Genomic DNA, 17477 nt, shown 5'->3' with positions numbered 1-17477 from the left:
GAGATTAAACGAAAAGAGAAAAAAAAGGATCATGGCTGTACTGTATGTATTATGTTTATATGGTGCGTTTAAGTGCTCCCCTCCCTGACGGTCTGTTGTGTGACCCTCCCTCAGGTTTGATCATTGATGCCTTTGGTGATCTGAGAGACCAGCAGGAGCAGGTGAAGGAGGACATGGAGGTAAGACCGAGTCGTTTTATAAAGTCGTACAGATGTGGAGGAAGATAACCGTCCTCACGCAGCTGTTTGGTGCAGTTTAAACTTAAAGGGATAGATCAACATTTTGGCAAATTGGCCCATTGCCATAATCCCTATAGTCACAGCAGTAGGTTTGTTACCTTTAATTGTCGGTGCAAGCTATTTTTAGAACGGCGGAGCAGAGCCGCGAGCTGCTCAGAGCTACGCTACGGAGGCTAATGGGATTTCTTGGTTTCCCTCATCAAACTCATCAAAAACACAATCCAACAACTCCAAAACGCTCTGGTGGACAAGTTGTGACCTGCACATTCACCACGCTATGAGATAATAACAGAACGTTATGGGGTTGAGTTGTTTTTGAGGTAAATGCAGAGACTGCTTGCTGAAAAACTGCCCGTGACAGGATAACGCATCAGCGGTTTTGCATGAATTTACCTCTAAAACAACTCTGTCTCGTAACGTTCTGTTATTATCTCATCTCTCACACCGACAATTAAAGGTAACGAACCTACTGCTAAAACTATAGGGATTATGGCAGTGGGCCAATTTGCCAAAATGCTTAACTATCCCTTTAAACGTAATAACTGCTCTGAGATTCGGCTTAACTTCCTGAATGACAGTCAAAAAAATATGAAACTATGCAGCAGCTTCAGGCATTTATAAGTAGAGATGCATTCATTTTTATTTTTTCATCAGTTCACTTCATGAACAGAGGAAACTAAAGCAGATCAATATTTGCTGTGACCTCACTCCATGATGCTCAGATCAGACCATCTGTTGCTTGTTGCACTGAAGATGGTTCCTTATGACTCACTATGTGTTTGACTTCCCTGTTTAAAACCTGAACAAACTTTATATTTTGCCTGTGTAAAGACACTTTTTCCTCCACAACAACAACATTGTCATTGTTTGTGAATTGGGGCTGGAGTTTTGGTCCCAACTAATAAAACTTGAAACTACTTCTGATTGTATAAACAGTGGAGAGTAAAGTGGATCACAACTTAATATCAGTCATCAGAGTTTATTACAGGTCAGTGTCGAGTTCACATTGTCCAGTGATTGAATTTGGACTTCATGGTCATGGAAAATCATTTTCTTTTTGTTCTGCAAAGTTCACACAACTACATTTTTTTTATTATTATTATTACATTTTCATTCCAAGTGCATCATTTTCTTTGTGTTTTCACTTCTTGTTCACATGATTCAAGTTTTCAAGAGCTAAATTTATGACCTTTTAGTGAAAAGTCAGATCAATATTCAGTATTCCATATAAAGTATGGAATTTGATTTTATACATTTCCAGGTCTATGTATTAAGTAAAGTATGGAAAATGGAAACTATTGTATGGAAATATACTGTATTTATCTTAATACTTATCTGGGTTTGGTCTTAAGTGAAGTTATTTGGATTAATTATTTTGTATGCGCGCTATTAGCTACAATCTCCTGGAAATTATTTGGTGACATAATGGCACACAAATTCGGAACGATAAAAAGAAATGATTAATTGCATTATTTATTTACATGATACACATAATTACACAAATGTCACAAATTATTTTAATATTTTTACCGAGAAGTGTGGAAATTAGGGTCTGGAAAAAGTATGTAATTTCATTTCAACATTTCAAATGTGTAGCAACCCTGTCATGTGTGACAGTCGGGACGCAGATTGTTTCTGAGATCAAGATAAAACTGTCATGTGGATGGAGATTTTTTTTATTTTTAAACGTAGCAGTGTGGATGAAGCCTTTCTCATGATTAAAGAACCTACAGGTGTAAAAGGTCAGGTGTTGTGTTAGACGACGGCCTCCTTCAGTTCAGTTTTATTATTATGTCCCAAAAGAAATTGATTTGCAGCAGACGTATCTACACGTTGACATCCCCTCTTCCTCCTCCTCTTTCAGACCAAATGCTTCATCTGCGGCATCGGCAACGACTACTTTGACCGGACGCCTCACGGGTTTGAAACCCACACCTTACAAGAGCACAACCTCGCCAACTACCTGTGAGTGCAGCAACACACAAAAACCCGACAAAAACGTCTTCCAGCTTTTCATCGTTGTGAGCATTTTTCACAGCTGTCTCGTCCTCCCCATGTTCAGGTTCTTCCTGATGTACCTGATTAACAAGGACGAGACTGAGCACACGGGTCAGGTATGTGTCAGGAGCTTTTATCCGAGCCTCCACTTTTCTTCTCAGCTGCAGTTTGTTCTCTTCAATACGACAAAATTACGTCTGATCGATCTCAAGAAAGCAAAGAAGCAACCAAACGTTGGCTCCAGCTCCAGGTTTTTTACTTGTGCAACATTTCAACCCACTTGAAATGTTGCGTAAGTGCAGCTCATCTGGAGGAAGAAGCAGTGCGTGGGTTTCCTTTGACTTTTTTGTTTTTTTATATTAACTTGTTATTGTGCTGCACCTGAGACCCAAGTTGTTGTTTTTTTATTTGATGTGCTCGCTCTGTTCTCATGCCACAAACACAGCTGAAAGAAAACTAGAGAACGTGCACCGTTTCCTGCCGTTCCTTCACAAATTCAACCACTTTCACAAAGCTTCATTCTTCTGTGGCAATGATGAATGATTTTCGGATTATATTATGGATCTCACAAAGTATGAAAGTGGATCCTGCAGCGTATTTGTTCTGGGACATAACATCCTAATCACAAAATACATTTTCCTTCTGCTGAAATCGAGGCTGCGTTCTGTGAAACTCGGAAGTCAGAGTTCAGAGCGGGGAACGACGTCACATCCACGTTGACCACATTGGTATCAAGTCGATTTATATACAAGAATGTGAAAGTATAGAATACAGTTGTTTAATATTGTGTGTGCTATTTTTAAATCATAATTTTTATAAAGAATAATAATTAGTTACAAAAATATATTTTTTCTAGTATCTACATTTCAGGCCCCATTTGAATTCCAGGTGACCCCACGGTTGAAAAACACTGTATTACTGTGCGTTCACACCAAAAGCTTCCAAAGCGTCAAAACGCCAAAAGTCAATTAATTGTCAATGAGAGCCCGACGACCTGAGCGACCAAAGCGTCAACTGGCGTCACCAGACGAGAAGTTGAGCCTTGGTTAACTTTAGGGTAATTAGCTATGACGCGGTTCGGCGGCAACCTGTCAGAATAGAGATGTCCTTCGCCTGCCTTTTTTTTCCTTCTCTTTTTTTTTTGTATTTTGGCTCTCCAATGATCAGCGCGATCGAACTTTGATGTCAGTCACGTGACGAGCGACCAAAGCAGCTGAAAATATTTGCCGTTTTGGAAGCTGTCTTGTCTGAAGCGCACCCTCGAGCGTTTTTGACGCTTTGGAAGCTTTTGGTGTGAAGGCACAGTAAGTGTATGGCAATTAACAAGTCTGTCAGACTGGAGCACCTATAATATTACTTGTCAGTGTTCTGGAAATGTCCTGGAAAATAATGTCAAGAAAAGAGTGGGAACCCGGATTAATGTGTGTCCCATTTAAAAAATTAAAAAATCTCAAGTGAATAAATCAGCAGCCATGCAGACAGTTGTCATTTCCCTACACTGCAAAACCAAACCAGATGTAACTCTAACTCTTGTTTCCTCTCCTCCTCCAGGAGTCCTATGTGTGGAAGATGTACCAGGAGAGATGCTGGGACTTCTTCCCTACTGGAGACTGCTTCCGTAAGCAATACGAGGACCAGTTGGGTTAGAGACGAGGGGGGGGGAGGGGCAGCAGCGGCGTCCTGAACGCCCCCTCTCTACTTTCCTTCTCTCTATCTGAAAGAGACAATGAACTTGACTTCACCCTGTTAACACAACCTGAACTCTCGCTGGACTTTCTCTGCTGCCATGGTGTCGCAACAACATGAAGAAAAAGAAAATCATTCATAAATACATGTGGAAAAAAAAAGATAAATTCAAGAAAATAATTTTCAGATTTACAACCGATAAGTGGACGTTTGTGCATCCAAGTCCTCTTCCTCGTTACCGAAAACCGTCACTTGCCACGACGCCTCTTTTATGCAAAAGTCTTCTTTTGATTCTGATTCACATTGCCTTTTCACTTGCTTAACCCCAACCTGTTGCACAATTTGTTGTGTGTAGACATTTGATACACGCGGAGGGTTACAGCATGACGACTGAATGTCCGAATATGCACATTTTCTAGTTTTAACGCCAGGATGTTAGTGTCACTTGTCGAACCAACAGAGCGGATGTGAGCTGCTAATTGTTTTATCCAGTTGACGTCAAAATGAAAACGAGTGAGAGACCTTGATCTGCCTTTTCAACGCTGGTTCGAATCCGTCTGATGAAACGAACATGGTTCTTCCAGGACCAGACAACGACGACGACTCCGACTCACTTTTACGTGTTTATCAAGAGCCGATGTGCCTTAAAAAGCGAAACTATGCAACCACGAAAAGAATAAAAAACAACTAATCATTTTTGTCCCTCCTGACACAAGCAGTGTGCTAGTTCTGGGTTAGTTACAAGCAGATTTAGCTTGAGTTAGTTTTGTGGCTTTTAAAGTAAAAACAAACCAAAAAAAAAAAGAAAGAGTTTAATTAAAAACAGAGAAAACATTTGTTGTATAAAATAATAGATGACTCTCGTGTAAATGTTGCTTAGTTTGGTTTTGTTCCTAAGCTGTGGTGTCCTGCCGCCTGCACTTCTCTCCACAGTAGAAGAAGAACCCCACAACGAGAGGAAACCCGGAAAAAAAAAACGAACAAAAAAACAAAAACAAAACTTGGTTCAGGGATTTATTGACGACAAGATGGTGAACTGCTGTTGTTGTATGGCCATTTGTATGTATGTAGTAGCTTTGGTAAACCTGCAATTCTTTTAATGACGGGGGAGGAAATGAATAAATTAATTGACGCAATAAACTCGACGTGTTGTTCGTCTGTCCGCTTCATGGTGACTTTTTTCATAACCGCACTCACAAACATACGTATTTTCTGTCATGATGCTGCAGAAACAGGAAGTGGAGGCCGATGTGAAGCTCAGTCTTTCAGTGAGTTGAGATAAATAACTGGATTTAAAGGGATATAATGCCATAATCCCTATAGTTTTAGCAGTAGGTTTATTACCTTTAATTGTCGGTGCAAGCTGTTTTTAGAACGGCGGAGCAGAGCCGCGAGCTGCTCAGAGCTACGCTACGGAGGCTCATGGGATTTCTTGGTTTCCCTCATCAAACTCATCAAATACACAATCCAACAACTCCAAAACGCTCTGGTGGACAAGTTGCGACCTGCACATTCACCATGCTATAAGATAATAACAGAACGTTACCAGACAGAGTTGTTTTCGAGGTAAATGCAGAGACTGCTTGCTGAAAAACTGTCCCTGAACGCAACGCGCATCAGCGGTTTTGCATGAATTCGTTATCTCATAGCGTGGTGAATATGCAGGTCACATATGCAGGTCACAACTTGTCCACCAGAGCGTTTTGGAGTTGTTGGATTGTGTATTTGATGAGTTTGATGAGGGAAACCAAGAAATCCCATTAGCCTCCGTAGCGTAGCTCTGAGCAGCTCGCGGCTCTGCTCCGCCGTTCTAAAAACAGCTTGCACCGACAATTAAAGGTAACGAACCTACTGCTATGACTATAGGGATTATGGCAATGGGCCAATTTGCCAAAATGTTGAACTATCCCTTTAAGGCTGAAGGTTTGATCTCAGTGTAAGTTTGTGTAAGTCCTGGGTGAGCGGCGGTCAGGAGATCATGCTGTCCAGCCAGTCCTCCAGGTCGTCCTCCGTCAGCTCCTGTTTGACGGCGTCGGCCTTCGGGGGTGTGACGTCGTCGTCTTTCACCTCCTCCGTCTTCTCTTCCAACACCTCTGGTGCCGCCGCCGCCGCCTTCGTTTCCTCACACGCTGCAGATTAAAAGAACAAGAGATTCAGACTCTTCAGCTGTGAAAACTCATCTTCTCATGATGTGAGATCATTTTCATTCAATTCTTGATTCATCTGATGAATTTGAAGCAAAGGTTTTGGGGAAAACTCAAGATATGAAGCAGCTGTTTAGCTTTAGCTTCGCATAAAGACTGAACACTCAACACTAACTAGACAGCAAAAGGAACAAATCTGCCTCCCTGCGTCACTGAAGCTCATTAATTAACACACTTTGTCCTGCCCTCTGTTAATTTACACAGGAGAGGTGTTAAACTACAATTAGCCAGAACATTTCATAAATCTCAGCTCTAAGCAGCTGCAGCTTCACTTTTTTCTGTCTCATCTTAAAAGGGATGCTTCACCCAAAATAGATAATTGATGTATAATGTAAACATGGAAGAACATCTCGCGCATGCGCACAAACATCAACAGAGCCACTGGGAGCTGCTACTACAACAAGGCTAAAAACAGAGATCAAATTAATGTTTTCTCAACAACTTTTTCATGTCGCGGCTTCAGGACACTTGGGTCAGTACGGACGAGCAGTATGGAGGTATCTGCTTGTTTCATAGTGTGTGTTTTGGACGATTCAAAGGTGAAATCTCCAAACCCTTCCCTGGCATGACGGTGAGTAGATAATTGGTGAATTATTGATTTTGGGTGAAGTATCCCTTTAACTCTGGCAAGAAAAAAAAAGTGCACGTGGTAACCCTTTAACTTACAGGCCGCTAATTGCGTAGTAATGTCAAGAAATAGCCTAGAAATGGCAGTCAATTTCATATTAATGTTATGTTTTTCATAAAGGCAAAAGATTTTTCATGCTCTTCTGCTTTTCTCCACCAAGTCTTTGCAATTAACCATTATTTCTAGGCTATTTCCAGACATTATGACACAATTCATTGTTATTTCTTGATATTATCACGTAATAAGCGGCCGGTAAATTAAAGGGTTATATTTCCGTAAATGATCTTGGAAAATAAAAAAAAGAAGGAAGGTCTTTGAGGAGTTGTTGGAGTGAACTCACCTTCCTCTGTGACAGCGACACTCTTGTTCCCTTCAACACCCGAGTCTGACTTCTGTAAACCGAGCAGCTGGTCCAGCTCTTCATCGCCGTCGTCCTCCGGTGGTTTGGCAGCGTTGGACGTGGACGGTGGCACCGGGTTGGTTGCCACGGGGACCTTCTGGTTGATGCCGAGACTCTTCAGAGTCGTCGTGGTCGGAGGAGTGAATGTGGAGGTTTTGGATATTGGCTGTTTAGGTGCAGGAGGAGTCACTGTGGGCAGCTCCACTGGAGCCAGGACCTGAGGGAGGGGAAACATCTGGATTAGTGTTTGGATTATCTCATTCATCCAGGTCATTGTTCTTTTCTGGCCAAATTGAATCGTAGGCAACTGGACTTGTATTTGTCTGGGAAGACATTTCGCCTCTTCAATTCAATTCAATTCAATTCAATTTTATTTGAAGTGGGACAGTGCAAGTTCATGAACAAAACATAAAATCGTAAACAAGCCGGATTGTAGCCACAGGCTAATTTCCATCCGTTGTCCCATACATAGATGTTCCCTGGTACAAAATACAATAAATAAAAACAAAAGCATGTTATAAAATAGCAGCATTCAGTTTACAGTACAATAGATAATAATACAGATTCGGTGCCGTAGTACGACAGTAGTACAAAAGTGCAACCGTGTCATGCGATAAAGTGCTTACAATCATCAAAGTGCTTAGAAGGTCCTGGGAGTAATGTCTAATTGAGCTGTGTTACAATGATAGGTCTAAGGATATAATTTAATCACTTGCACTGCTATGAATAACTAAAAGTTATATAATAATATAAGTGATAATACTATTGAATATATATATATATATATATATATATATATATGTATATATATATATATATACATACATATACACACACACGCACACACACACACACACACACACATATATATATATATATATATATACATACATACACATACACATACACATACTCGACCTATGACTAGTGATGGCATTATTAGGGCCACGGGCAATCGCACCGGGCACTGGTCCCAACAGCTATGAAATAGCTGCAGGGACCAGTGCCCGGGCGAAGCCCGGGCACTACTGTTATTGTGTGGATTTTTTCTTATTATTATTATTATTATTTTTCCACTTCCGGCCGATTTTCGATGTGCTACTAGTCCTGCAACTCGAAGAGTTGCAGGACATATTATATATCAAAACGTGCGTCCTGATCGGGATCGCTGTGCTATTACTTTTCTCAACAGTTTACGAATTTTTCGCGACGTAGTCGCGAAAAACCGCGCAAAAATTTTGCATGTAAGTCAATGGGACGGGCGAAAAAAAAAAAGACCGAAAAAGACCAATCATTGGAGTTTAACAAAAGTCTACTGCTCAGGCATACTTTCACCTAGAGACTCCATTTAAACTTTAAACAGTAGACACAAGTCTTGTGTATTGTCGTATTACTCCACGTTTTGATAGGTCATATAGTTTTTGATCAATCCCTGATCAATGACCATGATCATTTTTGGAGAAATTATGAGTTTATAATGGGTGTGTATTGCATGGAATGTTCGTGTCAGAGTGCGTGACATCATCGGTTAGAGTGGGAGAGAGTGAAGAAACATTCTGTATTTTTTCTGGATAAATTGCCACCACGGCCACAATTTACACTCTACAGACATAATTTTTTCAGAATTTGTAAGACAAACTTGTTATCTCTCATGTCATGTGCTCAAAATATCAGAGAGACTTACAGAACTTACAGAATCAGCCTCTGAGTGCGGCCACGTCTGTCCCTGCTCCTCATTGAGTCCAATACAAATATTTTCTGAGAGGAGCAGAACGGCCTGATGTTTTAAAACTGCCAGCGTCGCCAAAATATTTACTGTAGAAACACCAAATCGTACCGAAATTTTCAGTAAGTCCTTAGAGCAACGTTGATCTGTGTTTTGTTCTGATAGGAGTTACCGTTTTGTCATGCTAAGCCTAATTGTGAGGCCGGTTTTAGAGGCAGAAAATGGCTGTTTTTCTCCACGTTTCTGTCTGTCTCAGCCTGCGGGGGCCCCTATCGCCGTGGTAACCTCTTTGATCCTCAGGCCAGGGCTCGTTAACTTCATAAACAATCCACCTGGCGCTCGTTTAAATGTTTATAAACACAGACACAGCTAAATCAGACTGACACAGGATGCAGCTACTAACTAACTATGTGACAAGTCAGTCACACACACACACACAGACTCTAGAGCCAGCTTCATGTGATTACAGTCACACACACACACACACACACACACACACACACACACACACACACACACACACACACAGGTAACCTAATGTGGTTACAGCTCCTCCATATCAGTGCTTATAGAAAGATGATCATGTGTCTGTCTGATCAGCTCTGTCTTGACCTTAAGATCGTGGGTTTGATTCCCATGTTGACAGAGATGGCACAACCCGCAGTAGCTCCCGTGGCCCATTCAAAATTTCCCGAGAGGAAATTTTCTAGTTCATATTGCTATTTTGTCTATGTTAGTTATTATAATAATAGTAATAATAATAGTAATGATAGTAGTAGTAATAGTAACAACACAGCAAAATTACAGTAATAACAACATCAACACAACAGTCAGAAATAAGTATACATTTCTAATAGTGGGTGCAGGTCTGGGAAACCAGTTTTTAAATGCTTTTTGAAGGTAATATGTGTGGTGCATTCTCTGACTGAGCGGCAGGCTATTCAATTTGCCCAGAAAAAAAAAAAATCCGGATTAGTGTAAACATGACAGGACATTTTACATGGTATTAAAAAAAATGAATTTGCCAATCACCAAAATAATGTTTCCTCTTATTTCTCATCAAATCAAAACAAAACAAAACATGTAGTTGCAATATTTGTGGCAGGTGCTTATCTTCCATAAATTCAATGTGTCCATGACATGAAAACATATTTCTTGCCAGTTCATCTTTCACTTCATTTTCTTCTGTCTTTTGTTCAATATTAAAGAGAAAGTTCAGATTCAGAACAGAGGGAAACTGATGCAGCTTTTCTTCAAGTCGAACAACAACTTTAAAGGGATATTTCAACATTTTGACAAATTGGCCTATTGCCATAATCCCTATAGTCATAGCAGTAGGTTCGTTACCTTTAATTGTTGGTGCAAGCTGTTTTTAGAACGGCGGAGCAGAGCCGTGAGCTACGGAGGCTCATTATGGGATTTCTTGGTTTCCCTCATAAAAACTCATCAAATACACAATCCAACAACTCCAAAACGCTCTGGTGGACAAGTTGTGACCTGCACATTCACCATGCTATGAGATAATAACACAACGTTACCAGACAGAGTTGTTTTAGAGGGAAATTCATGCAAAACCGCTGATGCAAGTTCCTGTCGGGGGCAGTTTTTTGGCAAGCAGTCTCTGCATTTGCCGTCAGGACAGAGGTAGAGATCCCACCCACCTGCAGCAGCTCCGCCTCCAGGTTGAGTCTCTGATGGAGAGGAACCTGTTGCAGCGTCTGGGCCAGAGCCGGCAGGTCCACGAACACAGCCGACGACTGCACAGAGACAGGGTGAGAAAACAGCTGTTTACAAGACTCATTAAAGACAAGACACAAGAAACTGGCATGAATAAACACATGTGGACACACAAAACCAGAAACATACAGGTTCATTTAAATAAATTAAAATATCAGGGAAAAGTCCATTTCTTGTCGTTCAAGTCAAATTAGCCTTAACCAAGTATTGAGTCCATATAGACGGACATACTTTTCAGAAGGCCAACATTAATTGGTCTTTTGTAATCTTCAAATTGTTTAAGATACTGAATTTTAGGTCTTCATTAAATGTATAATCACTACAATTAAAATAAATAAAATAAATAAAGAGATGAAATGTTTCATTCTGTGTGTAATGGATCTATATAATGTATTAGTTTCACTTTTTGGATTGAATTACTGACATAAATAAACTTTTCCATTATATTCAAATTTATTGAGATGCACCTGTACAGTACATACATACATTTTACTCTTTATAATGATAAAGCCTCATTTCCACTCCCACAATTAGCCATAAATGGACGACTAGTCAGAGCTTCAGCTCATTGAACACAGAGAAGGTGAAATTAAAAGGACAATTTCGCTGATGTAAGTCTTCCTGTTGTACTGTATTATAAACTGTATTTATTGGGACGTTTTCATTGGTTCAAATGAAACTACTTTTTTGTCCAATTTTTTATCCATTTGGTTTAAAAGAAACGGAGCAAAACGAACTTTCAGGGTCATGCTTGAAGAAAGAGAAAAAGAGAAAAAGGACAACAAGATGAATGAAAAGCATGTGGAGAATTTTTCAATCTCAGGGTGTGAAAATGTGTTTGAAGATCACGACTGAAGAGTTCACATGTCGCTGCCTGTTTCTGACGGTCTCCAGCTAAAGCAGGTCGGTGCTCGTCGTCTGTGCTTCGACAAAACAACAACACGGCTCTGACTGCACACAAAGAAACAGCAGCAGGTCAGAACGACTTATATAATATACATATACAGTACTGTATGATCTATAATCTGCCTGTGTTTGTATCCACAGACTCAGACGAGCGGTGAAAACCTCGGTGGCCTCATCAGCGTCTTTGCATCCTGCGTTTTGTTCTTCTACAAACAGAGTGAGTCATGTGGAGGATGGAGCTCGTGCAGCTACTTCACTGTGTTTGTGGTGTTTCACAGCTGCTGCTGCTGCTGCTGCTGCTGAGATCAAAGCCAGAGGTTTATTAAAGTCATCAGACAGACGCCATCACCTCAAAACGCTCCATCAAATCCACTCAACACTACATCAGTCGTGAAGTGAAGAACTGACAAAGGCCAGAAAATTATCAAATGGGCCGATTTTGAGTTTGTGTCGACCGATTCGATAAGACGCCATGTGAATTCTTTCTTTGTGCCTTCAAACTTTGCAGGTGAACTGAAAAATATACGGATTTACTTTTATTTAGAGAAAGAATTGACGTCCTCACATTGGGCCTCATTCACCAATATCTTCTTAAGAACCTTCTTAGATTCTTTCTTAAGTTGTTCTTAAGAAGTTCCTTAAGAAAACCCTACGTCAGATTCATCAACGCGTTCGTAAGCCTCAGAATTGTTCGCAGCTGTGTTCTTAGGCCAACTCCTCGTAAGTTGAGGGCGTGTGCCAGGTGAGTCTAATTAACATAGGATTAGCATAGGTAACGGCCCCATCAATGCCCGTAAAAGGGCATGAGACTGCAGGGCCGTGTGCACACAGAACCCACAGGCACTGAGCAGAGAAGGTGAAGTGAGAAAGAAAGTTGAAATGCTCAAATGAAAATCTGGGAGGGAGCACCAGACTCCAAACATAAAAAGAACTTAAGTAGTGAAGTGGCGCTACTGCGGCAGGAATGAAACAAAGAAACAAACAAAAGGCTTATATTTAGTTTATATTTTTATATTTATATTTAGTAGCGTCAGCAGTGGATGCAGCTCTTCGGTCGTTATCAGAGACCGCACTCTCACATGTGCCATCATAAATATTATCATATTATCACATATGAAAAAAAAAACAGTTGTGTGTAGTGTGAACACTTACAGTAAGTGCACTGTTGCAGCCCGCAATTAGGAAAAAAAATCATATCGGCAGCTGTATGCCCCCCCCCCCCCCCAAAAAAAGATATGATATGAATTTAGTGTCTATAATGTTTTTTAAGAGACTGCAATGATTTGTCAATTATTATTATTAATATATATGATTATTAAAAACATCATAAAATATAAGAAAATAATTCTTATTCAAATCATATAATGTCATACAACTGCAGAACAAAAGAAAACGCTATAATCGGTTATTTTTGCAGAAGTCTCAGCACCTAAAAGTGCGTAAGTATACTCCTGACTGTTCGTAGATTTTGTTCTTAGTTAAGAACAAATTCTGGATAAGAAAACATTCATGAATGCCACAATCTTCGTAAAAACTTCGTAAGTAGGACTTAAGAACAAATTTGTTCTTAAGAACGGTTCGTGAATGAGGCCCATTGTTTTGACCCACAACTCTGTAGTGAAAAGAAAGTGTGTGTATTCCCTCTTTTTTTTCAAATTTGTTATTTACTTATTTACATTTTCCACTGCAGTACATTTTGCTGCACGGAAGCCATTTTGAATAATAAAAGTTATGTATTGCTAAACAGTAAAGTAATGAACCTCCAGTCTGTATTTGTCACAAGAGTTTGAACCATTCTTAAGGCATCACTGCAAAACATGTGTGAATATTTGTGTGTTTTACTTTGAGCCTTAAAACTGAACGACAATTTCAGCTCCTTCTGCGTCCTGCATTTTTTTTTTTTTTTAAATACTTTTTATTTAATTATCCTTATAATAACACATGCACCAACTGGGAACAAGACACGCAACATAACATGACATGACATGACATGGACATTAGGTCAGGCAGCAAAGAAGTCCATCATACATAGAAACATAAAGAGACTGCTGTTGGAAACAGGGTAAATTATTTTCTATTAAAGAGTTTTTATAAAGAGTTTCATTTTGCCATTTATACAAATTAATTGAGCTGTTTTGACCAGTTTTCTTCAAAAATATCAGTTTGGTTCCTTAGTTTGAATGTAACTCTCTCCATCATCATGTACAGTTTATATTATAAACTATATCAACCCACTCATTTATTGTTGGTTTGTCTTTCTTAAGCCACTTTCTGGTCAAAGCCTTTTTGCATCCCACCATCTATTTGATATTATAGGTATTTAAGGTATTTGTATATTCAAGTTTTTAACCCAGATGTTGAGTCCGCTCGAGGAGAAGTGGGTTAAATCCATGACGGAGGAAATCGAGTGCAGATTGGGGGTGGAGTATGGATTTACCTGAGTGGCTGTAAATGAGTCCATCTCCCAGTCTTTCTCCTCCGAAAAGCGGAATTGACTGAAGGAATCTCCTGAGGACGACACAGAAACAGAGTTTTACACGTCAGTGCAGCTCAACACGGCTCTTAGTTAACTACACACACACATAAACACACACACACACACACACACACAGCTGGCAGTGTTTCTGGTCAATAGCTTTAGTGTAAAGTGTCGATGAGGTTTAAAGCAGCACAGACACACGTTGAAGAAGAGGCCGAGCAGCAGAGCGACAGGTGAAGCTTGGACCTGCTTTCACTCTGTCACGACCGGTTGCAGCTGCTGCTTTTATTCTATTTATTTATTTAATTATTTTAAAAACAGAGGAAATGGGAGCTGACGAGCAAATATAAAAAACTGCGGTAAAAACACAGTCAAAACAGCAGCAGCAGCAGCTCGGTGGGGACGCTGTGTCAGGTGTGAAGCACCACTCAACAGGACGAGCATCATTTTGTAGATGTGGTTTTCTCTGCCGACGAGCAGCAGCAGCAGCTTCACTCCGGCTGGAATAAACAGGGCGGTTGAATATTTTTAGATGTGGCAGAGAGAGAGAGAGAGAGAGAGACTGTTACATGTCGTCCGTCTGCAGGGAGAACAACATGTGGAGCGGCTTCGCTCTGATAAAACACTCACAACGTTTAGAAAACAGACGTGTTGAAAAGGCTTCCTTAGAAGATCTTAGAAGATGTCGGGCGTCTTTTCTGTGAATGTTCGAGAGCCGGACTTTCCAGTTATTCCCGAGTAACTCGTTATTTTAGTCGTAATATTAAAGTTGTGACATGACAGATCTGACACTGACCAGCAGCCGTCACTTGCAGTGTGCAAGCAAACTTCCTTCAGTACGATAAATAGTAATGTTGTGACAGTTTGTATGAATTGAATTCAACCTTTATTCCCACACTGTACAGCCGACACTTGACACAATACAAAGGTTTAGTGATGGGTTCAATAATTACACTAGTTTTCAATTAAAGTATTATGTTAAATTTATCATGAAATTCTACCTAAGGAAAAGTTGTATGTTTTTTTTTTTTCTATTTTAACTTTATTGTATTCTAATATTATTCAGATAATTTTACCATGCTATGTTGTCTTTCATCTACATCTTGGGTTTTGTTCTTTAGTTGTAGTTTTTGTCCTCTTGTGTCTTTTTGTTGGTTTTGGACTGTTTTTTATCCCGTCTGCCACTTGCATCGTTGCTTTATCTGCACCTCATTGACCAATGTTACCGTAATGTTTATTTGTTCTATTTGACAATACCAAAAAACAGATTATGGGGTAAAAAACAAAAATTCTATTCTTTTGTCATCAATGTCTCCAAACTCCTGAACAGCCGACCTGTGGACCTCGGATAATGAGCTCAATAACCAATTTTAAGAGTCTTGTTTTTATAATAAATCAATTTTAACCTTTAAGGTGACTACTTATTTTACATTAGTAGGAAATAGTAGTTTTTCCTTTTGTTTTTCACTTAAAAAAATATCAAATTGGTGATGTCATTTCTGTTCAGGTCTCGTACCAAACAAACTTGTGCGCCTTTAGGTCTTGAATGAATATAACTTGTCTCAACGCGACACTTCCAATGCCCAAAACTGTGTGAGACATTTTATTGCTCTTTGCCACATTGCAACTTCAACCACATTGTGATTAGCTGGATTGTGTTTTCCTGATTCCAGCTGAAACAACCTGCCAGTAAAACCACAATATGACTTTTTTAAATTATTTTATGTCGTGCAGTTGCAGACGTTGTTTTGTTTGGCCTCCTGGAGTTTTCACAGGAAATCAAACGTCCCACACAAAAGGCACCGAGGTATGAAGTCAGTCTGAAATGATTCGCTGGTGTATTATTCTGTTGGATCACAGCTCAGCGACCCTGAGCTTTGATCGTGTGACAGCGACACTGGCGTCTTTAATGGGAGCAGCGGCGGCGGACACGGCGGCCTGTGGTCATCGTGCCACACACAGATGGACGGTCGGTGGGGGAGCCGACGGCCGAGCCGCAGTCGGCCGCAGACTCTCCCTTTGTTCCTCTGCCCTCGGCCTCTCGGAGCGACGCCCGCCGCCATCTGCAGTTGTCCTCGATTGCTCGGCGGTACGACGGGAAGTGACGGGGGTCAAAAAGGAGGGAGCTGCGGGGGGGCGCCGGCCCTGCTGTCAGACAGCCAGAGAAAGAAAAGATGATTTATGAATAGAGGCATTGTGGAGGTTAGAAGGAGGACGAGACCAGAGGGACGTCAGCTTTACGTGACGGCTCGGGGGCCGGTGTCAAGCCGCCTGTTACCGGTACGATCCACTGGTTTTCACCCAGATGGGAAGCGAGTAGGGATGTCACGATTATACATTTTCTTGGCACGATTATTGTCAGAGAAATAATCACGGTACTACGACTATCACGATTATTATGCATTTATTAATTTCACAACACTATGAATGTGTAAAATCAAATACAGTCAAAATATAACTACATTACTCATTGTTTACACTAAATATTTCAAGTATATATAGGACCAATTCTTAATCCCCAGGGGAAATGTTTGAAATATTCAGGTCATAAATTGTCATCTATACCAAATGTTTCCGTTTATTTTAATCGTTTTTTGTTTTGTTTTGCTTTGTCTTTAATTAAAAATGACACACTAACATTTAAATTCCTACCAATTCAATGTTACGTATGTTAAATGGACCAGTATCTGTGCATTTTTTAACCTTTATTTTGGTGCACATCAGGTTCCAGCATAATTTTTTTTGGGAAGTGACGGTATTTTAGAATCTTTACGATTAATTAATTGTGCTGTTTAATACCACGATTAATTGTGAAAACAAGTAATCGTGACATCCCTAGAAGCGAGTGAGTGAATAAAACCTGGATTTGGTGAACAGAAATCAAACACGAAGTCAAAAACCAGATCTCAAATCTGATTCACAGCTAGAGAGACAGAGACTGTTTTCATCACAAAAACAGAATAGAAACCCAAACCTGCTGCAGTGACGATGATCTACTATAAAACATCTGAACCCACTAGACGTACCTTCAGTTTTAACAATTCTGGTTCCAATTCTTTTAATCTGGGGTTTAGAAAAGTTTGCACTTGTCTAGCGGTTTTACCGGCGGTCAGCGGACTGCAAACAAAAGATGAAGCATGAATGAAAATGGTCGAGGAGCCGTTTGGGAATCGAAATTAAAACTTCTTAATGATTGATGATATGTGATTGGAATGTTTTTCGATTCTCAACGCCCAGCCGCAGTAGGTTGAGCACTGCAGGCTATTCCTCACTGCAGTCGGCCCCGGTTTGAATCCCGCATCGGGCAGCCCTTTACTGCACGTCATTCCCCCTCTCTCTGCCTCCACATTTCCTGTTTCTCTCAACTATACTATCCTATAAAAGGCAAAAAAATGCCCAAAAATATGCTTAAAAAAAAAGAAAAATTAAATACTACCAAAAAAATGTCATTAGGACTCTGACTGTTGTTGTTTA

The 17477-nt window shown here is 40.2% G+C and overlaps 2 protein-coding genes across 5 annotated transcripts in view; one reads left to right on the top strand and one right to left on the bottom strand.

The window, feature by feature from the left end:
* ryr3 (ryanodine receptor 3) overlaps window positions 1–4885 on the top strand; it is a 126170-nt gene extending 121285 nt beyond the window's left edge. For all 4 annotated transcript variants that reach the window (XM_085771591.1, XM_085771590.1, XM_085771589.1 and 1 more), the window contains 4 exons: window positions 115–179; window positions 2104–2204; window positions 2302–2353; window positions 3789–4885. In XM_085771591.1, coding sequence (XP_085627717.1) covers window positions 115–179; window positions 2104–2204; window positions 2302–2353; window positions 3789–3884 — 314 coding nt within the window. In that variant the 3' untranslated portion in view covers window positions 3885–4885. The remainder of the gene's footprint in view (window positions 1–114; window positions 180–2103; window positions 2205–2301; window positions 2354–3788) is intronic.
* Window positions 4886–5738: 853 nt separating this feature from the next.
* Window positions 5739–17477, bottom strand: part of aven (apoptosis, caspase activation inhibitor) — a 44642-nt gene continuing 32903 nt past the window's right edge. Inside the window, exons 3-6 of the mRNA XM_085771026.1 lie at window positions 13962–14032; window positions 10543–10638; window positions 7096–7372; window positions 5739–6052 (exon numbers count right to left, since the gene is read on the bottom strand). Of these exons, the coding sequence (XP_085627152.1) occupies window positions 5892–6052; window positions 7096–7372; window positions 10543–10638; window positions 13962–14032 (605 nt within the window). The 3' untranslated portion in view covers window positions 5739–5891. The remainder of the gene's footprint in view (window positions 6053–7095; window positions 7373–10542; window positions 10639–13961; window positions 14033–17477) is intronic.

This window comes from Trachurus japonicus, chromosome 24 (assembly GCF_045865225.1).
Source record: "Trachurus japonicus isolate A0001 chromosome 24, Traja_1.0".
Taxonomy (NCBI): Eukaryota; Metazoa; Chordata; class Actinopteri; order Carangiformes; family Carangidae; genus Trachurus; species Trachurus japonicus.
The sequence above is the reverse complement of the archived record's forward strand: the minus strand, read 5'-3'. Positions and strand labels throughout refer to the sequence as shown.